General features: G+C 37.2%; 1 protein-coding gene across 6 annotated transcripts in view; it reads right to left on the reverse strand.

Annotated features, from left to right (window-relative positions):
- Positions 1-22,058, reverse strand: part of LRRC28 (leucine rich repeat containing 28) — a 154,304-nt gene that overhangs the window by 37,661 nt on the left and 94,585 nt on the right. For 5 of the 6 annotated variants that reach the window (XM_087428873.1, XM_087428871.1, XM_087428870.1 and 2 more), the window contains 2 exons: positions 17,672-17,878; positions 2,571-2,673 (listed from right to left, as the gene is read on the reverse strand). In XM_087428873.1, the coding sequence (XP_087284999.1) occupies positions 2,571-2,673; positions 17,672-17,878 (310 nt within the window). The remainder of the gene's footprint in view (positions 1-2,570; positions 2,674-17,671; positions 17,879-22,058) is intronic. The other variant, XM_087428874.1, reaches the window with a different exon arrangement.

Consider the following 22,058-nt stretch of genomic DNA (forward strand, 5'->3'; position numbering starts at 1 on the left):
ATATTAAGATAAACATCTAAATTGTCTTTTCCACTAAATGATCTTTGTCTTTTCCATAATTATTAGCATAGTGCTGACTTGCTAGTTAATGCTCAATAATCATTTGACAAATAAATGAACATATAATAATAAGGTGCCAAATTTATTCCCATTTCCATGAGTATCACAGATAATTCTGTGAGACTTTTGAGATTTCTTGAAACTGTGAAACATTTGTTACTTGCTATTTTTATACCTGTTTATATATTTTATACCCCATTCTCTATTTTCCTTCTGAGGTGTGAATTATACATATGCCAGACTTTTTATATTGTGCCACAGGTCCCTAAAGCTGTGTTCATTTTGCTCTGCTGTTGCTTTAATTCTCTTAGACTCTTAATCCAAAAAGAGTAAGGTAATTATTTCAGAGATAGTACAGTACAGCAGAAGCTACTGTGTTCTTATATTCAGGGCCTACATCTGGGCTGGAAGCAACATGTGACAGCAGTCGAGAACCAAGTGTGCTGATCCTTAGGTTCTCAGCTTAGATATCACCTCCTTAAAGAGAATTAGCACCAAGTTTGTTCAATTATTTATTGTTCCTTTGGATTCCTGGCTAGATTATAAGGTCCACGAGGTGAGGTACTGAACTGTTTCACTCATCATCATACGGCCATTGTCTAGCATAATGACCAAACAGAGCAGTTGCTCAATAAATACTCGTTGAATGAACAAGTAAACCAAGATCCTTATCCAGAATGAAGAAGTGCTCTTTCTACATCTCAAAAACCATTTTGTTCTTTATATTAGATTTACCTCAGAACCTTGTTCCACTCCTTACCCACCCTTTTCCTAAAGCACCCCCACTTTGACTTGGAATGGAGGAGTCCCTTTGTACATATTCAACAGAAACAAGAGATAAAAGAAAGAAGCCCCTTAATTTTGTTACCAAGGCTTCAATAGTCACTATCTATTAGAATTCTGAATACATTTTGCCATAAAATATTGTATAAGTAAGTATAATTTTCAGGGTACAAAATGGGCTAAAAGACCTTTTAATGAGCTGGCTAGGAATATAACCACCAGAAGTGCTTCTATGAGAAAAGCATTCTGAGTTGAACCAACAGACTAAAAATACCTTTTGGATCACTGTCCATTCGTAAGTGGGGAATCCTTATATTCCAAAAACTACTAATATTAGAAAACTGATTGTTTGATACTGTCCTTTTAATAATAATTTTATTTTCTTATTACTGCTACTAAAATAAGATGTTCAAGACGATAAAAAATGTAGACTACTAGCTAATAATTTGCATATTTTGTCCTCCTCTTTATTTTCTCAAGGATTTGGAGCTCTCATAAAATTCACTACCTCTTCTACCAGATACCAAGTCAAGGATTAAAAAATATCTCTCTACTCAGCACAAATGGAACTTTCTGGCAGTCAATAACATCCATATCTAAACACCAAAGTAGAAGGCTCTTTATCTTAAGTAAAAGCTGTTCCTCAATTGTAGTAGAGACTTAAATCACATTTCAGTGCAGTCTCTGAAGGCTTTGGTGCAGGAAAAACTGCCTTCAGCCTTGGAGCTGGCTTGCATCATTCCATGTATCTCGGTGATCGAGGGCATTTTACTCCCCACTTAGAAGAATTAGGCTATATTATAAATCCTTTAGAACTCATTAGGATTAATGACTGAGTACTATCACAGCTGTCACATAATCAGTTGTAGAAAAATCACTGAGCTAAAAACACCACACATTAGATTATCTCTGCTTCACAGAAGGTTCTGGAATATATCTCTGGGCTTGTATTTCATCAGCCTATATAGGCACTGAACTCATCTAGAGCTCTTCCAAGATAACAATTATACAGTTTTTCCCAAGGGAAGGCTACTACTCCTAGGACTGCCCTCTCTAGAGCAATCGCTGCTCAGTGCCCCTCCCCTGGAGCCATGCCAACAGGGGAATGGCTGTCCTCTAAGCACAAGCTTACTGTCATCCCTTTTCTTTCCAGAACCACATACAGTATGAGCCAGGTTACACAGGGTATTGGGGATTACAAGGAGAGAGTCAAACAGGCTGGCTCCCATTAACTGAAACATCTTTTTGGTTGCTAGAATCATGATTTGTATTGAAAGACTATTTCAAATGTTGAGTTTTAAATATTTCCAAATGGAAAAGTTCTAGATACTAGGGCTGTTCCTGTGGTAAAATTGTCACTGCAATGGAGTGCAGAGAAAGAAAAGCTTCTAAATTAATGCTGATTCCTCCAGTTTCTGTGACTGATACTACTTAGTTTATAATGGTATGCATGGATTCATTCTTCTTTTGACTGGAAAATAATAAACAAATTACTGACTGAACTCACAACGTACTAACTGAACTCGAGGTACAATACTTTAAATTGCTTGCTTAACATTCTTAGCTTCTAAGGGTATTTATTTAGCATATTAAGGCCAAAGACAAAATTGAACAGGATTATCAAAGGAGTTCATCTATTTCTAAGTTATATCAGGACCAAATAATGAAATAGAAACAAAGCTAGCAAAAGAGTTGAGCTACCGTATAAAGTATGAAATCAGCCTTACCCATTGCACCCGATGACTTTATTGTACAGATAGGATGGCAAGCCTTTCAGGTGAATGTTGTTATCCACGTACACATATTGTAGTTCTCGAGATCGACCTAAATCTGGATTAGAAAGAAAGTACTATAACTCTTATAAATACACACCAATATAATGTGAAATGTAAAATTTAATACATAATATTAAAATAATTCAAAATTTCTACTCTGGAAGAAAAATTGTTGTAGATTTAACTCTGAACGTGAAATTATGTCAGCTGCAATATTAGATTCTGCATCAGAAAACATGATTGTAGAAAAATTACTTAACCCACCTGGACCTTGATTTCTTAAACTGGACAATGAGATAACTGGGAATAGAGTATTATTAAATTTCCTTCCCAAATAAAAATTCTATGACTTTTTATAAACAATTTTAAGAATAAAGTGTGTTGTAGGTCATTCACTTAGTTTCATTTTTCTCCATAGGAAAAAATGTTATACAAACTAAGTTGGCAGGTCAGCCTAAACAAGCCTAGTTCTGCCCCTATATCAAGATTTACTGTGTCTTGCCTCCCCTGGGCAGAAAGATGGGAGGAGGGGTGAAGAAGGACTGGGGTCTCAGGAGCCAGGCTGATGTGGGAAAGGATAAAACTGCCCATGGCTGCAGGGAGAGGAAGAAGAAAAGGGAACCCCAAGTCCCAGTCCCCTAGGGAGGTGTGAAGGTGAGGTGGCCAAGACCAGCAGGCCAGGGACTAGAATGGGTATGTATAAGGAATGGGAAGAGGTGAGAGAGGGGGCCCAAAAAGGAGGGTCTGCATCAGGAACAAGTATGCCAGAAAGAGGCAGAATCCAGGTGATTTCCAGAAGTAGCTGGGTAATGTGGGGGCAAAGACTGGAGGGGGATTCAGTGAGGAGACAAAGCACAAAGTATTGAAGGTGATCTCTGGCCAACACAGGCAGCAGAGACACTTCCAGATGTCGAAGTCATCCCTTCCTGTTTACCGTGTGCCCAAGAATGTTCGACCAGCTTTCCTTTCCACTCCTAGCACTCACTGGGTAGGGCTCTTTGTCTTCATTGTCACAGAACAGAGTCCTCAGCAGCCATGCTACCCTTGGCTCCCTAAAGCAAGAACATAACCTTTGAAAAGTTTTCTCAAGTTCTGCTTGTGAAAATAGGAAATAGGCAATTGGATGAAGGAGATCTCTTCCCCCTTGTCTGTCGTCAGTTTAGGAAAGACGAAGGCCCAGAAAGCTAAAATAGGATGTTCGTAAGTGTATTTACATTTCAAAAGAAAAACCATTTAGCCATTAAGGACCTTTTAGGCACTACGGTAGGCCTTGGGGATATAGATATGAATACGATATAATATATATGCAGACAGACATGGAAAATGATAATTGTAATACAATATGATTATTGCTATTCAAGAGGCTTGTATAAAGTCTTATGGGTTCACAGATGGGTTCTGGACAATTTGTTACAGAAAGTGGGAAGGGGTAATATAAGATTGAAATAAGGAAGGATTCCTCAGTAGGGAAGGGTTAATATTACCTCCTCCTTTCCACTGCTAGTCCTATTCCAATAGTCCTGCCCAGGACTAGCACCGGAACAAATTACAAAAAGAGGAACCAAAACTGGGAGCATGGGGAACAGGCAACAAAAGGAGAAGTGGCAACTCTTAGGGAGAAAAAAGAATTACTAGGTTATTGGCTAGAGATGCTCCTTCCCAGTGAGGTGGTTTTAAAATATCTAACAAACAGAATAGGCAGAAACGATGTGATTTCAGAGAGTAAGTCATAAAAGGCATTGTGACTTCCTCTTGGCTCTCTCCCTTGGATCACTCATTCTGGTGGAAGACAACTTCCTTGTCATGAGGTCCCTCCAGCAGCTTTCTGGAGAGGAAGTGAGGCCTCCAGACAACAGCCATGTGAGTGAGCCATCTTGGAAGCAGCTCCTCCAAGCCCCAGGTCAAGCCTTCAGATTACAACACCCCGAAGCCTACGTAAATATCCTGTTTGTCCTCAAAATTTTGTTTATTAGTTTTAGCATCCATCAGTGGATCTTTTTGGTAACAATTATTACATGGTATTTATCTAATGGAAATTTTCTATTACAGTCTTTCTGTCTACATTTATTAATTGGAATTCTTCTGTAAGGAAGAGCCATTCTTTCCTTCCCATTTACTTATTTGATTTTTATATCAGTATGGATTCATGAATATTTATTTTATTGTATGGACTAAAAGCCCAATAACATTATCATTTATCATGTTGGTCAAAACGTCCCGGTTCTGGCAATTAGGAACAGCTGAAGATTGGCTCTTATGTTCTTTCAACAAGTTTTCATCCTCTTTTGAGCACTTTTAGCTTTCTGGCACCACAAGATGTTCCAAGCTCAGCTTGTATTTTCCCTGCTCTAGCCCTTAAATCAACTAATTCTCCAAGGTGCTTTAATTCATTTTGTTGGGTTATGGTGTCTAGAAACCAAGATCTGAGTGCTGTGGGTGCTCATTACTACAGGTATGCAATTGCTTCTAGGATCTCTTAGTGGATAGAGCTACAAAACATATCTATGTATATTAACCCACGTATACATGTACATCTATATTGTTGGAGGTGTACCTTCAGCATAGACTCCTAAGAGTGGACTTGCTGGGTCAAAAGGTAAGTACATGTGTAGAGTCTTTGGTATTTCCATCCAAAAGGGTTATACCAATTTGCGTCCCTCCCAGCAATGTATGAAAGCATTGGCTTTCCCATAGTCTCACGTACTTTTTAAATTTGTTGTTCTATTTTAAAATTTTTGTCATTCTGATAGGTGAGAAATGATATCTCAGCATTGTTTTAATTTGCATTTCTCTAATTATGCGTGTGGACATTTTTAGTATGTCTGAGGGCCATTTTTACATAATTTTTTGTGAATTGTCTGTTCATATCTTATGTGTCTGTTCTTTCACTTATTAGCCATATGAGCAGAGCTTTAGTTTGCACATATGTTAAATGGCATAATAGTACCTAGTCCCTCAACCTCACCAGGTTGGTATGATAACTGAATGTGAAACTAATCTTTGAAATTTAAATCACTATACAATATGGTTTTTTAAGCACAAGAATATATAATTACCAAAATAATGTTACACTGCTACTTTAGTAAACATGTATAAACATATCTACCGGTATAAAAGGCTCTAAATTTATAAAACAAAGATGGAAAAAATATAGATAGAAATACCAGAATCCACTTGCAATGAAAGGTCTCAAAGTTACCCTAAGAATTCCTAGTCTATATTTCTTCACTACTTCTCTGATATGCATACAAATTCTTTCATCACAAATAGAAATCCACAGACTTTAAGGGCATACAGAAAACTTTGGAATTTTTTAAAAAATGAAACTACCTTGATAAAAATATAAATAAGCTCTGGTCTTAGATTTGCCTTTCAGAGCCCCTAGGGGGCTCAAGGAAAGATTCTTTACTTGAGTTTATGCAGCAGTAAGGAGTGTAGGACACTAACTAATGGAGCAAGAACACAGTCTTCGAGTCAGACAACCCGGGTTTGAATCCTCATTCTTCTATTTACTAAATGTGTGTCCTCAGTTTCCTCATCTGTAAAAAGAGGAAAATAATGCTGTCTCTTAAGGTTAGTGAGAATTACTAACGAAATTTATAAATTATCAAGCAGAATTCTTGCCACACAGCCTTTTCCAATACATAGCAGTTATTATTATTCTCATTATTATTAGTAAATGATATATTTGTTAAGTGTGGCCTACAGTAGAAGGCCAATTAAAAGAAAATTCTCTTTGGCATGCAGCAAAGGGCACTAACACTTTTCTATATTTTAATTGCACAGAAAAGAGTTGGAGGCAACAGCCTCTAGAGACAGTGATTCATTCCCTCGAGCCAAGGACACAAAATGGGACATGACAGAGCAAGCACCTCTCTCCTCCAACATACACAAAAGAGCTTGTGCAAATTAAATGAGGCTACATACAAAGATCACAATACAAAGTTAAGTAAAAGCTGACACTTGCTACTTCTTATATAGTTTAGTCTTCTTTCCTATCCTAGTTTTTTAGGAAGAAATAAAGAATTGATGATTTAAAAATTCTATTTGGTTTAGATCTTATCTTAGGTTTTCAATATTCCAGAGAATTCTTTTTTGCACCTCCTGACCACTTTGTCTGGGGAATGTAATTTTTTATATATGCCCATAATGGAATGAACTATTTTCTACTACATCTGAAAGAAAACGTGAATAAGCTATGCTCAAATCTATTACACGTTAGCCAGTATAATACCACACGGACATGAATATTTAATACAGACACTTAAACTTTCCAAATAACACAATCTCATATAGAGTAACAAAAAGTAGTACTGAAATTCCATGATGTAGTGGGCTTCGAGTCAGAAATGAGTCTGAATTCTGGCTCTTCAGTTTCTAACTGCTTTGTGGGAAATTAAACACTCTGAGCCTGTTACCTCCTCTGTGAAATGGAGATCGTAATACCTGTCATAGGCTTGTTATGAAGATTCAACGATGTATACAATGCCAAGCTTGATCCCTTGCACTGTATTTGGTGCTCAACACATCTTAGCCTTTTACCTCTCTCTTTTTTATATAAAGAAGATCACAAAACAGGGTGCAGGATTATAAAGAGAACCAGGCAACTCTTGCTTTAGCTGACACAGCACAGCCTGCTGGCTAGGTTGAGACACCTAAACACCCAGCAAGGTCACAGGCTGCACAGGCAGAGCCGTGACAGCCTCATGAAAGCATGCCCTCAGCTAGAAGGCTGTCCGCTCCAAGCTCAATGGAATGGGATTTTTAATTATAATGAGACTGAAATATAACTATTTTCTGCATGAAAAAGCTTTGAGATATTTCTTCTATTCTTAAAACAAAATCTTCGCTCAATAATTAACTTTGGAAGAGACCATTCATCTACTAGCTAATGAGCTTGTTTGTTTTCTTCCTTCAATTAATTTTAATGTACCAATACCTTGCAATAAATATACCACGCAATAATATTTTTTTACAGTTTCTGTGCAAAAATGCTCAGTATGTGAATTATATAAAGCAAGGAAGTTGTCCATCTGCATAGATGCTAAAGCAACAAAGAACTTTTTCATGTGGCTTTTTAAAATGCTGTAACTGTGTCTAAAATGCTTCCCTTTTTTTTCTTCCAGACTCACAGATCAAAGTATTGTTACTTAGAAATTAGCAAAAGCTAGCAATCCTGCACAAACTCCAATTCTTTTTTTTTTTTTTTTTAACTTCAAGGCTCTGGCATATGTAGTCCACATGGCTGAAGATGGAACAAAAAGCTCCTCTGTGTCTAGGCTATTGCTCTTTTAACCATACTGTAAAAGCAAGCACAGAATGACAGCATGAGCAAGAACCGAACAGGATCTGTTTACTGCACACTGACCAGTATGAAACTCATTTATTTTGTCAAAAACTAAATGATGTATACTCTTCCACAAAATGATAGGGCAACAGAAACCACAATATCAAAGCAATAGACCAAAACAGGTTGTTTGGGATGTTCTAATAATGTTATACCAATTATCATAGTTGAATAAGTCAGATATATTATTGTCATAATCACATTTTTAACTACTACAAAATGTAGGTTTCTTCACAGTTAATTCAGAGTAATTTACAGTTATTTCAAAATAATCTTTAAAACTAAATTATCTACATGATGCCTTTTACAAAGAGAACTTTTCAACCATTTTTTCAGAATAATGAATTTTTTTAAGTGTTTGCTTCTTTAAATACACACACACTCCATTAAATCTTTTACATAATCATATTCATTCTCATCTACTCAACTTTTACAAAATAAGATTTCACAGTGAATTATAATTTAATAAGATGCTTTATACACAGTAGATCATCAACAACTGTTAAATTAAAAAAATTGATTTTAATGAATTTGAATGACCGGAGGCTTTCTCTTCTGTTGGCTTAAATACTCAAGCGTCAGCATCTCTATTTCTGTTGCACAGTTCAGGTAACAAAGAAATTATTACAAGCAACGGGCTAGACACTGTGCTTGATGCTTAGGGTACAAATGTGAAGACACACAGAGTCCCAACCCTTTCTTACAGTTTAGTGAAACAATAAAAATAGTTCACATTGATTGTGTGCTTATGTAGTATTTATGAGTGACAGAAGTGTTTTAAATGGATCTTATTTAATTCTCACAACAGTGCTATGAAGTAGGGACTAATATTACCTGGTTACTCAGACTTAGACAAATTAAACAGTGTTTCTAAGCCCAAGATCACACAACTATTAAATGATAGAGCTGGAATTTAAAAGCATGTCTGCTGTTTCATCATGATGGTAGTTAGACAGCCTCCCTCAACAGATCATTTCCATATAAGCAGGGCACTCCCACATAATGTAGGACATGATACTACCTAGCAGGCTGTACGGGGGGCTGTGGGTGCCAGGGGACTGGCACTGTGCCCAAGCATCCAGGTGTGATGCCAGGAGACATTGCCAAGGAGACAAGTGATGAACAAAATACCCCTTTGCTTCCTTTAAAAGACCAGACACTCTCGGGTTGTAGGATGCCCAGAAGCCCCCAGTCTGAGACCAATGCCATCAGGACCTCATTGTGGAGGAGGGCTCTGCTCTCCTTATCTTTCAATAAAGCTGTGGGTCTAACAAACAAACAAATAAAGACCAGATAATTGGTGGGCTAGTTCTGACTTAGATTTAGGGCAGTAATTTCAAAAGTACCAAGAACTGCTTCAAAGAAGATCCTAGAGAAGGAGACTTCATGCTGACTGTCCAGCATGGACCCGGGAATTACAACAGAATATCTTCCAGCACCATGGCAGCCAGTGTGGAGAGCAAATGTCTTCACTCTGCATCTTACCTTGAGCTGTTCTGCTCACCTGAACTTGTATCTGTTTTTTCCCCCCCTAAGCCTTAAGAACATTACTGAAAACTATGACTGACAGAAACTCCACAGATTTTTGCTTTACAGTCAACTGACAACATCTTCCAGACTTCGCTAGTAGGGCACATTCTTGTCACTATTTAAAAAACTCTAAGTTCCAGAACCAAATTAATAAAAACTTTGCTGGCAAAGATTCTGCTCATAGTTCTAGCCCTCATAGTACTTATTTTTCTAAATTTCACATCTGTACCTTTAAAAAAAGTGGGCAGCAGTTCCCTTTTTTTAAATTCATAATTGAGAAAACAGGGTTCACTTTTTCATATTAATCACTCCCTACCCCCAAATCCTACTCTAAAACTTAGAGAAAAATATACATTGTCGATTTAAAGCTCATCTACTCTACGTGAACTTTTCTCTTCACACATTAGCATAGTAAAGTCAGCGCCTGACCCATGCTGCAGAAGCCATATTAAATAATCCTATTAATTCCCTAAGAAAACCTTAAGGCAAGAATAAAGGCCTGATGTGATGAAAGAAAAATAAAGCAGAGGTAATCATTAAGACAGTGGAAAAGGGTCAGATGAGTAAACAGCACCGAGATGAAGAAAGGAATTTTTGTTACAAATACTTGTAAAAAGACAGAGCATTGAACAATCCATTTCCTTGAAGAGATACACATTCTAGAGTTATAACTTTACTCCTGAAACAAAGTCTGTATAGACTTTAATTAATAGAATAATTCTCTCCCTCTTTTTCCCATTACTAGTTTTTGAACCTTGTTTTCAAGCCCCTTCTTTCTCCTTTTTCATTATGCCTTTGATTAGAGACCTGCCCAACAATCCCTACAGAACACGATACAGAACACAATTTTAGTGGCATGTCTGGGTCCCTCCCTGGAAAGCAGTCATCACACCTTCTACTCAAACACAGGACTAATTCCAATCTCTGGGACTTCTGGTCTGTACTAGAACAAACTTTTTTTGCACTGAAATTTATTTCAGGCTACAAACTTTGCAAATTATTCCTGTTAAACAATGACCTCAAGGCAGTAGTAGTTCTTCAAATTGCAGATTAAATACATTCACGGTTCAGTAAAGTACAGTTTATATTTATCCCTAAGTCTGAGATTACGGAATTTTTAATTGGTTTCCATCTAGTTTCCATACTGCTTTGAAGTTTAAATAGTTTTGCTGTGTGGACTTAAATATTTTCTTAAAAAATAGTAAGCAGCAATACTTTTTCTGACTTTGTAAGCAGATACAGAGAAAACAGGAACAAGCAATAGAAAAAACAAGTGCAGTTATCAGATTTATGTCTTTTACATGCCATTTGCAAGAAGAGAAGGGATTTCAGCATGGGTTTTGGAAATGCCTAGAAGCTGGTTTCTAAAACTGCACCACTACTTAGCATAAACTATTTTTTTCTACACAAGGTATTCAATTCCTACAAAGGAAAAACAACTACGACTACTACAGAAAACTGGAGTGATCTCCTGGTATGTGATAAAAGGGCCAGATTTACATCCATGTCAGAGTCACGGTGTCTAATCCATAACAGTAAAGGAGCTGTCATTTCACTCACAGCACAAGTCTTTGGCACACAGAATCACTCTCCCTGAGAAAATAAACACTTCACTACTAGAATCTTCAAAGAACAACTCCGGGAGTGGTTCAGAACCCAAATAATTTCCCACTGGTAGGAAGCTATTCTCTACTAACTTTTGGGTATACTACATGGTAGTTTAGACAACAGGATGTTCTATAAATCTCAGTGTCATTTACCAAATGTTCTTGGTTAAGAATTCACTCACTATTTTCTAACTTAACACTCAAAAATGCCACCCACTAATGTGGGTGCAATTTTGTTTTCTTGTTTTCTTAAACTACAAACGTTACTGACATTGAGTTTAGCTGACATAGCACTTCCTGGGGGCTAACTAAAGAATGTTTTTCTTTTTTTTTTTTTTATTGAGGTATTGGTTTACAACATTATATAAATTTCAGGTGTACATCATTACATTTCGACTTCTTTTCCTTTTTAGAAGGGAGTCGTCTTTTTTTTTTTTCCTGAGGAAGATTGGTCCTGAGCTAACATCTGTTGCCAATTTTCCTCTTTTTCTTTTTAATTCTTTTTCTGCCCCAAAGCCCCAGTACACAATGGTATATCCTAGTTGTAGGTCGCTCTAGTTCTTTTATGTGGGATGCCGCCTCAGCATGGCTTCATGAGCGGTGAGTAGGTCTACGCCCAGGATCTGAACCAGCGAACCCCGGGCCACTGAAGCGGAATGCACGAACTTAACCGCTACGCCACCGGGGCGGCCCTATATTTCAATTTCTGTGTAGACTACATCATGTTCACTATCCAAAGACTAATTACCATCCATCACTGTAAAAATATGCCCTGTCACCTCTTTCGCCCTCCCCCCCCCTTCCCCTCTGGTAACCACCAATTTAATCTCTGTATCTATGTGTTTGCTGCTGTTGTTGTTGTTTTTATCTTCTACTTATGAGTGACATCACACAGTATTTGACTTCTCCATCTGACTTAATTTCACTTAGCATAATACCCTCAAGGTCCATCCATGTTGTCACAAATGGCTGGATTTCATCTTTTTTTATAGCTGAGTAGTATTCCATTGTGTATAATATACCACATCTTCTTTATCCATTCGTCCCTTGATGGGCACTTAGGTTGTTTCCAAGTCTTGGCTATTGTAAATAATACTGCAATGAACACAGAGGTGCATATATCTTTATGCATTCATATTTTCACATTCTTTGGATAAATACCCAGCAGTGGAATAGCTGGATCATATGGTAGTTCTATCCTTAATTTTTTGAGGAGTCTCCATACTGTTTTCCATAGTGGCTGCACCAGTTTACATTCCCACCAGCAGTGTATGAGAGTTCCCTTTTCTCCACATCGTCTCCAACACTGGTTATTTCTTGTCTTGTTAATTATAGCCATTCTGACAGGCGAGAGGTGATAGCTCATTGTAGTTTTGATTCACATTCCCCTAATAATTAGTGATGTTGAACATCTTTTCATGTTCCTGTTGGCCATCTGTATATCTTCTTTGGAAAAATGTCTATTCAGATCTTCTGCCCATTTTTTAACTGGGCTGTTTGTTTCTTTATTGTTGAGATGTACAAGTTCTTTATATATTTTGGATATTAACCCTTATCAGATATATATTTTGCAAATATCCTCTCCCAATTGTTATGCTGTCTTCATTCTGTTGATGGTTTCCTTTGCTATGCAGAAGCTTTTTAGTTTGATGTAGTCCCATTTGTTTATTTTTAAAGAATGATTTTCTATAGCCAATTTATGCATGGGTAACCTCATAGTACTTATATCTATTATTCAACATTAAATAAGTTGCAAACATTACTGAATAATTGGGCTTATTAATTATGCAAGAGAAACCAAGAACACCTGGTAAAAAAGCCTTAGAGGAAAAAGCCCTTTTCTTTGTATTTTCCTACACTTTCAGAAGCCCAGAGGTGAGTCACAACTCTACGAGCTATTTAGTGTACGGAGCTATACTGAATCAACAACAAATATTCACATTTCAAGGCCTCTATTAAATCTCATAGCACTAGGTGCAACTGATTAATTTCCCCCTCCTCCTCACTGATAGTCACCACTGTGAATAAAGCTTCTGTTTGTAGACTAATCTGTCACTCAACTGTCAGGGTATAGTTATAATAGGAGCATCCTTCTTTCTTTATGCATCATTTCATCTTAAAAAGAACATATTCAAAGAGTGTTAATGGTTTAGATAGTATTACAACTGATTTAAGTCATTCTTACACATAGCTTCTGTACTTGCTTTCTGAAGAGGCTGTATTCTGACATTCCTTTAAGAAGCCCTATAAAAAACCGCTTTTCTCCTAAGACAAACTTCTTTGGCAAGAAACTGAATTCATTAAGTAGCTCCCCAAAATAAGATTCCTACCTCCACTCACAGGCAGAGATATTACAGCACCCATTTCAAAGACTTTCAAGTTCCTCTATTATGCTTATAGAATCACGGTTAAGCACAGGAGCCTTCTATTTGAAAACTTTAGTTGTGAGTGTATACACACACACAGTATCTTCTAACTATTGAAAAGAGGCAGCTCTGTTTGCTAAGTCCACAAGAACAGTTCAGTTCTCTGAGGAAAGGCACTGCCAGCAGCCACATGCTTCATTTGACTCTGTCCTAGATAGTTCTCGGCATTTAGATGGCTTTGGTTTATCAGAAAGGAGTTCAAGGAAAGGTTTCAAGGGCATAAACTCCACGGAAGGACAGCTATGGACTTAATGATTTTGTTCCTAAAGACTTAATTGAATTCCCTTTCCAAATCCACCTTCATAGTACTTTAAACAAACAAACCAAAACCCAAAAATGAGACTGAGAAGATTGTTGATATTTCTATCAGCTTTAATTTCATCATCTTCACAGACTATCCTGTCTCCAATCTCCTGAAGTCTTCTTTGGGCAACCTCACACTGTAGGTCTCTGGCTGTCTCATCCATTCTTTACAAAGATTCGTCCAATATAACAATGCAGAAAGGCCACTACTGCTTGTATTTGCTTCCTGACTCTTTACTCCTGTTGTTCTCAAAGAATCCAGTCTGAGACCAGGGCAGAGCATTGCTTCAGGCAGCCTGTTTCTTTCTTACTAGACAATTTTCATCACCATCCTCTTGCTTGTATGTTTTTCTATAGTAAAATAAAATACATCTATAGACTTCTTTCCTGCTAGGGCTGTGAGCCAGGATGGCACCCAGGCGAATGTGGAAGCTGCTTCCATCTCCTGGGCTGCCCATGGCCCCAGGCTTGAGAGCTGCGGTTACTACAGACTGTTGTGAGGGGCCCTCCTCAGGGCCCAGCGCAAACCCTCTTGCCTCTCATGCTCTTTGATATTAACAAGTTTGCAAAGGAAAACCTCTCCTAACACAGAGGCAAGCTTTTGGGAGTGACAAAAAACCTGGAGACAGAAACTATCTGTAAGGCTCTACTCACCATTGAACACTGAATGCTGAAGAGGAGATGACCGCTTCCTTAGCGACACCAGTATTTCGCACAGTGCATACAGAAGATGCCCCAGGAAATAAACAGCTGAGGTCCCAAAGCAGAAGAGCAGCCAGGCAATGTGTAGTGCACTCTACCACTCAACAACCGTTTCTATCACCCTGCACCAGACACTGCCACTCAGGTCATCTGTTGCTGTAAGCATTCAGCATGACACACAATGTCACTCCTTGGCATCCCAAACATTAACAGTGGTCAGGTTCCTACTGGAATGGCTTCGCTTTTCTCCCAACACCACTGTCACTACAGCACATGCTCGGCTGTGTCACTGCTGAAACAACAGATAGGAATGAGCGGCAAATGACTAGGGGAATAAGGAGCCACAGCTGGAGGAGCTACAGTGAGGTAGAGAGAAGAGGCAAGATGGAAACTGGCTGGACTTGAGACAGGGCCCACAGGCTAAAGATTAGTAAACAAGATTCATTCAGTTTAAAAAGTCCAATTGTACATGGGATTCTAGGCAGAACTCAGGGTCTAAAGCTAGATGGCATTCTGATAAGAGTACCTCTGGTTATCAGACACGAGAACAGGCCTGTGGATCAGACTCACAGGAAGGACGGAACCAGTCATTGTATGAATGGTTTAGATTTGAGACAAAGTGTATATAATGGAAAAACCAAGAAGACGAAGGCAAAGGAAAATAAGTTGTTAGCAGCACAACTTAAAAATTAGGGAATCAGGAGCTCTGCTGAGGTTGAAGGGGCCAGGCAAAATAAGAGTGGCTAGCACCAAGAAAGACCTAGGTAACAGGTCTCTGGTCTAAGCTTTTATAAGATTCCTGTTGCTGCAGAATCTGCAGAAGCTAGACAAGGTAGAAACAAGTAATTGGGAGCACCTGGTTGATGTTCAGAGTGTAAGTTAGAGAAAGCTATAGCAGACCGTGCTCAGCAAATAGAGAGAGACTGAATGGGGCCAACTAGAGTGTCCATAGGGGTATTTGAGCCCAGATTTGACATTGGAGATGGCCACACAATAACCAGAAAGATGTTCAGTATAGTTCAGCCTATTGTCAAATGAAGTTCCCTTGCAGAGGGATCATGCCTGGAATATGGGAATAGCATGTCAAGGTGGAAAGAATGTGGAGTTTAGGATCAGATGGAGTCTGAAATTCAATTCTGTGATTCTGTGATTAGCTGTGATTCTGGGCAGGCTACTTAACTTCTCTGAACCCCAATTTCCTCATCTGTAAAACTAGGTTGTCAATAGGTTTTGTAATAATAGATTTTGTCATAAGGTTTTCTAATAATTAAATTAGAGGGCATCTGTACAGCGCTTAACAGAATACCTGGTTCAATAAGCGACAGCCATTATTCTCACAAATAGCTGTAGTAGTATTGCACATGGAAACACTCCTTATATGGATGGTCAATAATAATAATAACACTACTATGAATAATAGCATAGGCAGCCCCAGACTTAAGCTAATCTGTTTCTGGTAACACTTTAAAGTCAAACCACACTAAGTTAAGGGTGCTTATAATGGAATTTCCAGCTTTACCCTGAACTCTGTTATATCAGTAAGTTGGGTTCTACATCACACAAATCAAACCACCACATCTTTTCCCTCCCTCCCTCTCTCCTTTCCTCCACTCATTTATTATCAGCATTGACTGCACCATTCTAGCAATCACTTGGTAGGGAGTCAGCATTGGTGTAGGTCGCAGTTCTTAAGAAGTGGTAAATACAAGTTGTGGTGGTTACTATGGAGGGTCATAGAGATGAGAAGGAGGGTAGAACTTTTAAAAAGCAGGATATGGTAATCCACAAGTTGTGCCTTCTCAGTTGAGAGTCACCTGCATTTGTATAGTGCATTATAATTGTTATACATGAGCTATCTTATTCAATTTCAAAATAACTCTAAAGTAAAGAAGATAAATGTTATTATCTCTGGGTTATGGATAAGGAAAATGAAGCTCAGAGTTTTTGGTGATTTACTCCAGGTCAATGCACTTGATACGGTGCATGGCTAGAACCTGGATCTTTGGATTTGTAACTCGGTGCTTGTCCACTATAATTGTTCTATAACCTGTGGTTTATGCAGTAGATATATTTATTTTTTTAAACCTATTTATATTTGATATTTTTCTCACTTGAAAGAAAGCTCTGATTTCTTAGAAATGTAGCTTGCTTCTGAAATGGTTTTATTTCGTTAATTTTATAAATATAGAATTTAACTGTATTTATAGAAAAGTAATCTAAAAATGGATATTTACTATTACTCAAATTGATTTTCATGTCTCATAGTTATTTTTAATTGAAAATAATATGTGTACTCTATTATGGTGGAAAATATTTCCTTTCAGGGTCTAGTAAATTATTCACTTCACTGCCCTCAGAGATAAATTATTCATTATAAAAAATGCTTTTATGAGTAAAATCATATGATGCTTATTGTGACAGTTTACAGTTCTGTGGAGCTCCGTATTTTAATTTTTTTTTAATGGCACTTTTGTTTCTCATAAGGCAACAAAATAATTCAATTCTCAGTGAAAATAAATGTATTTTATTAAAGGCTTATGTTCTTTAACATATATTATGTCAAAATGGGCCAGCTACAGAAATCTACTGTGGATAATATGTTATTTATTAGCCAGGGTGACATTTCTAGCTCAGCAAGCAGTTCAACTAATTTTAAAGTCTTTAAAATTTTGTAGTCTGGTTATCTGGTAATAGTAGTCATTAGGATACCCAACACAAATTTTTCTACATAGAAGTCAACATCTAAGCAGATATATTTGTACCACTAGCTCTCCTTTCATACTGCTCCACATCCCCTCTCAATTTTATAGTTTTATACACACACTATATATATATTTATATATATATGTGTATATTTAATTCCTTTCTAGGAGTAAATCATCTCATATCTCATATGTTTTCTCCCTAAACAAATTTTTAGCACTGATTTCTTTTTAAAATATGAAATCCCTAATTGAAATAAATGTTATTTGTTAACTGGGAATGATGCTTTGTTCACTGAAAAAATGGATTTAGAGAGGCAATCTTCAAGATAAACAGAATGAAAGAAACTGACTAACCCTTCCTAGTCAAGGAAACAAAGGCTTTCCATCTTATTCTTTGGCATTTTTGCTTTACCATACAAACATGATCACTTACCAAGTGGCAAAAATGCAAGACGGTTTCCAGCCATGGAGAGCTCATTGAGGCTGGGCAGCTGGCAGAGATGGCGCGGCACACACCACAGACGATTTCGGTCCGCAGTGAGGTACTGCAGAGAAAGGCACAGGTGAAGCCTCTCGGGTAAAGTTAGCAAACGATTGGTAGAAATGTCTAGTGTCTGCAGCTCCTTCAAATCGCCAACCTCTACAACCAAAATCAAAATTAAGATAAATTGCATCCTGGTTAAATTAAGTAATTACATTAATTAAGTAAAACGAATCAATACTGTAAAAGTTCAACCAAATAAAATCAGTAGCTGCAGCTATTTTCACAGACGTGAATGCTGAAGCACAGAATTTAGGTCTAGTATGCAAATCCAACCTAGGTAGGTGTCTTTAAATTATCCTGCCAGAATTTTTTTACATGGAGAAAAGTGCTGGCATAGAGAAAGGAGAGACACAAGCAGTGAATCTGAGCCAGCAGTCTGTTACTATGGCTTCTGCTTTTGATGAATCAAAAGTTGCTACAGTGATAAAAGAACAATTACAGCCACTTCAAGGTACCTGGTTTTTGCTACTTTTGTGATTTTACCTTCTGTTAAGTAGATTGCAAGGGACTTAAAAATATAAGTTATAGTATCCCAGTAAGTGCACCTTGTTGATATGAACTAAATAGAAAATTTCTGGACTAAGAATCAAGATGTCTTTTGGAAATTTTCACCATAGTAAAGTTAGTAATAAAATGAAATTAACGGTAGGTGACGTTTTTATATATTGTCCAGCCATATGGTTCCTTTTTAAAAATCCACTCTAAGTGTACATATGCTATGAAGATTTACTTTAATTCCATCCAAATAAAATCCTTCCATTTACTCCAATATTCTCTCATTATTGATGTCTATAGTTGTAACCTGTTCCATGGTGAGCACAATTATGTCCTTGTCATACACCAAATCACCAAGTCTCAGGTTGAGAAGTTCTTTACAAGATACTTCATCCTTCTCAGGGAAAGTCATCACAAAGCATCTCTGAGCAGAGGAAGTTCTGCTAAGCAATCTCTAGGGGAAGGACATTTACACAGCACATTCCACTCTAGGCTCTATAGGAAGTGCTGTGCAGGACAAGACTACTTCTTCTACATCATGGAACTTTCAAGGTGAAGACCACTGTGAAGCCATCTCTCAGCCTTCTCTAATCCTGACCCTGTTCCTCGAGCCCTTCCTCTCAGGTCAAGGTTTGCCATGCTCCCACCACTTGATTGCACCCCTCTGGGCACAGTCCAGTTTGTTCAGGGCTTAGATTACTATTGGCAATGTCTTCCCTATTGCATAGAAAATCTTCTGCCCTCTTGGATGCTCAATTACACAGATTAGTTTTTCTTATGGCTACAGACCAGGGGTTGGAAAACTATGGCTCACAAGCAAAATTGGGCCCATGGCCCACTTTTGTACTGCCTGCAAGCTAAGACTGGTTTCTACATTTTTAAAGGGTGGTAAAAAACAACAACAAAAACAAAAAAAGAATATGTGACAGAGACCACTTAGATCTGCAAAGCCTAAAAATATTTACTATATTGCCATTTACAGAAAAAGTTTGCCAGTCCTTGTTAGAGACTTATGTTAACAGGAGCATTTTTAATAACTTTTTTCAAATAAAAGTAATCCAAGTGCAAAATTCATTCATTTCTAGTTATTTTTATAATATTTCAAGGGATTTGTGCTAGGAAGTTCACACTTTATTGCCCAATTTCCCCAATACTGAACAACATACGTTTTTGAAGATATGTAGGCAGGAGTCAGTGAACAGTCTGGGACACTTACCAGGGGTTTTGATCTATTTGAACCTAAATGATGCACATGGGAGTCAATTTCACTCTTGGCTCCATTAGCACAGATTTCATCTAGATTAGTCTGCCTGCCTACCTATCTATTTCACACAAAAAAATTATTTCTCATGTGGAGTGTGTGGGGGTGAGGGAGTTGAGGGAAGAATCATCATGTTTTAGAATTTAATAAAAAGAAAAAGAAACAAGAAACCTTTCTAACCTCACTTTATATAGTGATTATAGGAGTGAAATGGGACAGAAGTGCAACCCATCAGCTACACACCATGGGGCCAGGTGCCAAGAGAAGAATGAGACAAGCTCTCTGCCATTGAGAATCACATTACATACAAGAGACAATGTGTGATAGGAGCTCAGGGAAAGGACTTAGATGAGGGGCTGGAAAAGTTTTTGCAAAATTTATTGAAGGAGATGGGAACTTGACTAGGTCAAAAGGAAAGCAGATACAGCATTCCAAACAGGGGATGGGTGTGAGGGTGAATGCTTCAGGGAAGGTATGAAAGTGAAAAAATAAATACAGCATGCACAACAGGCTATTTGGAGCCCCAAAAGTATCAAATACACCAATGGGAGAAGAGTCAAAAATAAGTTCAATAGAGAGGGCTTGGTGGAGACACAGATGATAATGAATACAGGGTAGAGAAGTGTGCACTTACTGTAGTGGGAATATGACATCTCTTGAATATTCCTGGAGGGTGAAAGGACTCTTTTAGAAAGGTTAAAATGGCAAATATGCAGAAAGCAATGAAATGGAAAGAGATCGTAGGCTGAGAAAACAAGTAGACATTTGACTATAACAGAGGCAGTGTGACAGAATTTAAAGGTAAATTCCAGAGATATTTTAAGAAAAGCATCAGGTATGCTTGATTGGAAATGGAAAATAGTGAAATAGGAAAAAGCCAAAGATAATTTTAGTTTCTAGACTATTACACTCTAAGTATGGTGATGCCAATGCTAAAAACTTAATTTTTTTGTAGGAAAAAACCTAAAATTATATCAACACTTCTGAATTGCAGTATCTATAGGCCACTTATTTAAAGGAATTTAAAAAATCCATCAAAAATCATATGGGAGCAAGCAAAATAAATTATTTTCATCATTTCAAAAATAATTAAATGTGTAAAAAAGTGTTTTGTCTTGGCTGCAAAAATTACTAAGACCTGCAATTGTCCACCATTTTAATTCAGCATTGCCTTATTGTATTGTGAAATAGGGAAAGAATATGTGATTATGATTTTAAAATTTCCATAATTTACTTTCTACAATGGTAACAGATGAATATTTACACTTTGCTTTGGCAGATATGCTCATATCTCAGATATGACAAAGAAAAGGATACATAAACTGTCAGTACCAAAGGTCAAAGTACTGAGGAATGGGAAGGGGAAAGAAAAACTGACATTTCTTACTTCCTATATGCGATGAATAAAAAATATTTCATTAAATCTGAAACAGGCAGAACTGCATATATTAAATGAACAAATGAAACAAAAAAACCATTATTCTTAGTAGCTTAATATACAGGCCTTTCATTTGTTAGAAAAAACTTGAGCTGTTATTCTAATTAAAATATTGAGTTGAATACTATCTATAATATGGTTGGAAAATTAATGACTTTGTCATACCATGAAAATATTTGGGAAAGAGAGAGAAATAAAATTAAATAGCTTCTCAGGTGGATTCAATTAAACATAATTTTCATGACCATTTTATAACAGGCCACAATTCTAAGACTTTATATGGCATCTTTATTTCAATAATCAGTTAAAAAATATACTTGCTAATAAGCTCAGCCAATGGAAAGTATATTTTTAGAAAGCAATAAAGTCAAACAAAATTTATCTAAGATTCTAACTTAAACACAAGAAATAGGAAATAAACCTGGGGTAGCAATATATCAGGCAGGAATAAAGAAACAGAGTTCAAAGTGTGGGCTCAAGTTAAAAACTGGAAAACTATCAGCCAAATATAATGTAGCAAATTTGGTCAAGTCTGAAACTTGCACTGAGGCCAGGACGAAGGATGCTCTTAAATAACTCTGCTGCTCTTCTTTCATCCTGAAGATCCAAGTTTCCTGCTTATATCTTTTCTGTCAGCCTGAAAAACTTTTAGCATTTCTTCCAGAGCAAGTATGCTGGCAACAAATTCTTAGTTTTCCTTTATCTGGGAATGTCTTTGTATCATTGTAACTCCTAAAGATTATTTTCGTTAGATACAGAATTCTGGATTGGCCATTCTTTTCTTTGGGTACTTGAAAGATGTTGTTCCACCATCTTCCAGCCTCCATGGTGTCCAAGGAAAAATCCACAGTTATTTGAATCACTGTTTCTTTAGGTGCCTTCAAGACTTGTTCTTTATCTTTAGTCATTAGTAGAATGATTATCATGCGTCTGTAAATGGCGTTCTTTGCATTTATCCTATTTGGGGTCTGCTGAGCTTTTTAAACCTGTAAATTTATTTCTTTCACCAAATTTTCTCAGGTTTAGCCATTATGTCTTCAAATTTAAGAGTTACTATTTCTGAGTAAATATAATAGACTATT

Source organism: Ceratotherium simum, chromosome 3 (assembly GCF_057802395.1).
Source record: "Ceratotherium simum simum isolate JZ-2026a chromosome 3, ASM5780239v1, whole genome shotgun sequence".
In the NCBI taxonomy this organism is placed as follows: Eukaryota; Metazoa; Chordata; class Mammalia; order Perissodactyla; family Rhinocerotidae; genus Ceratotherium; species Ceratotherium simum.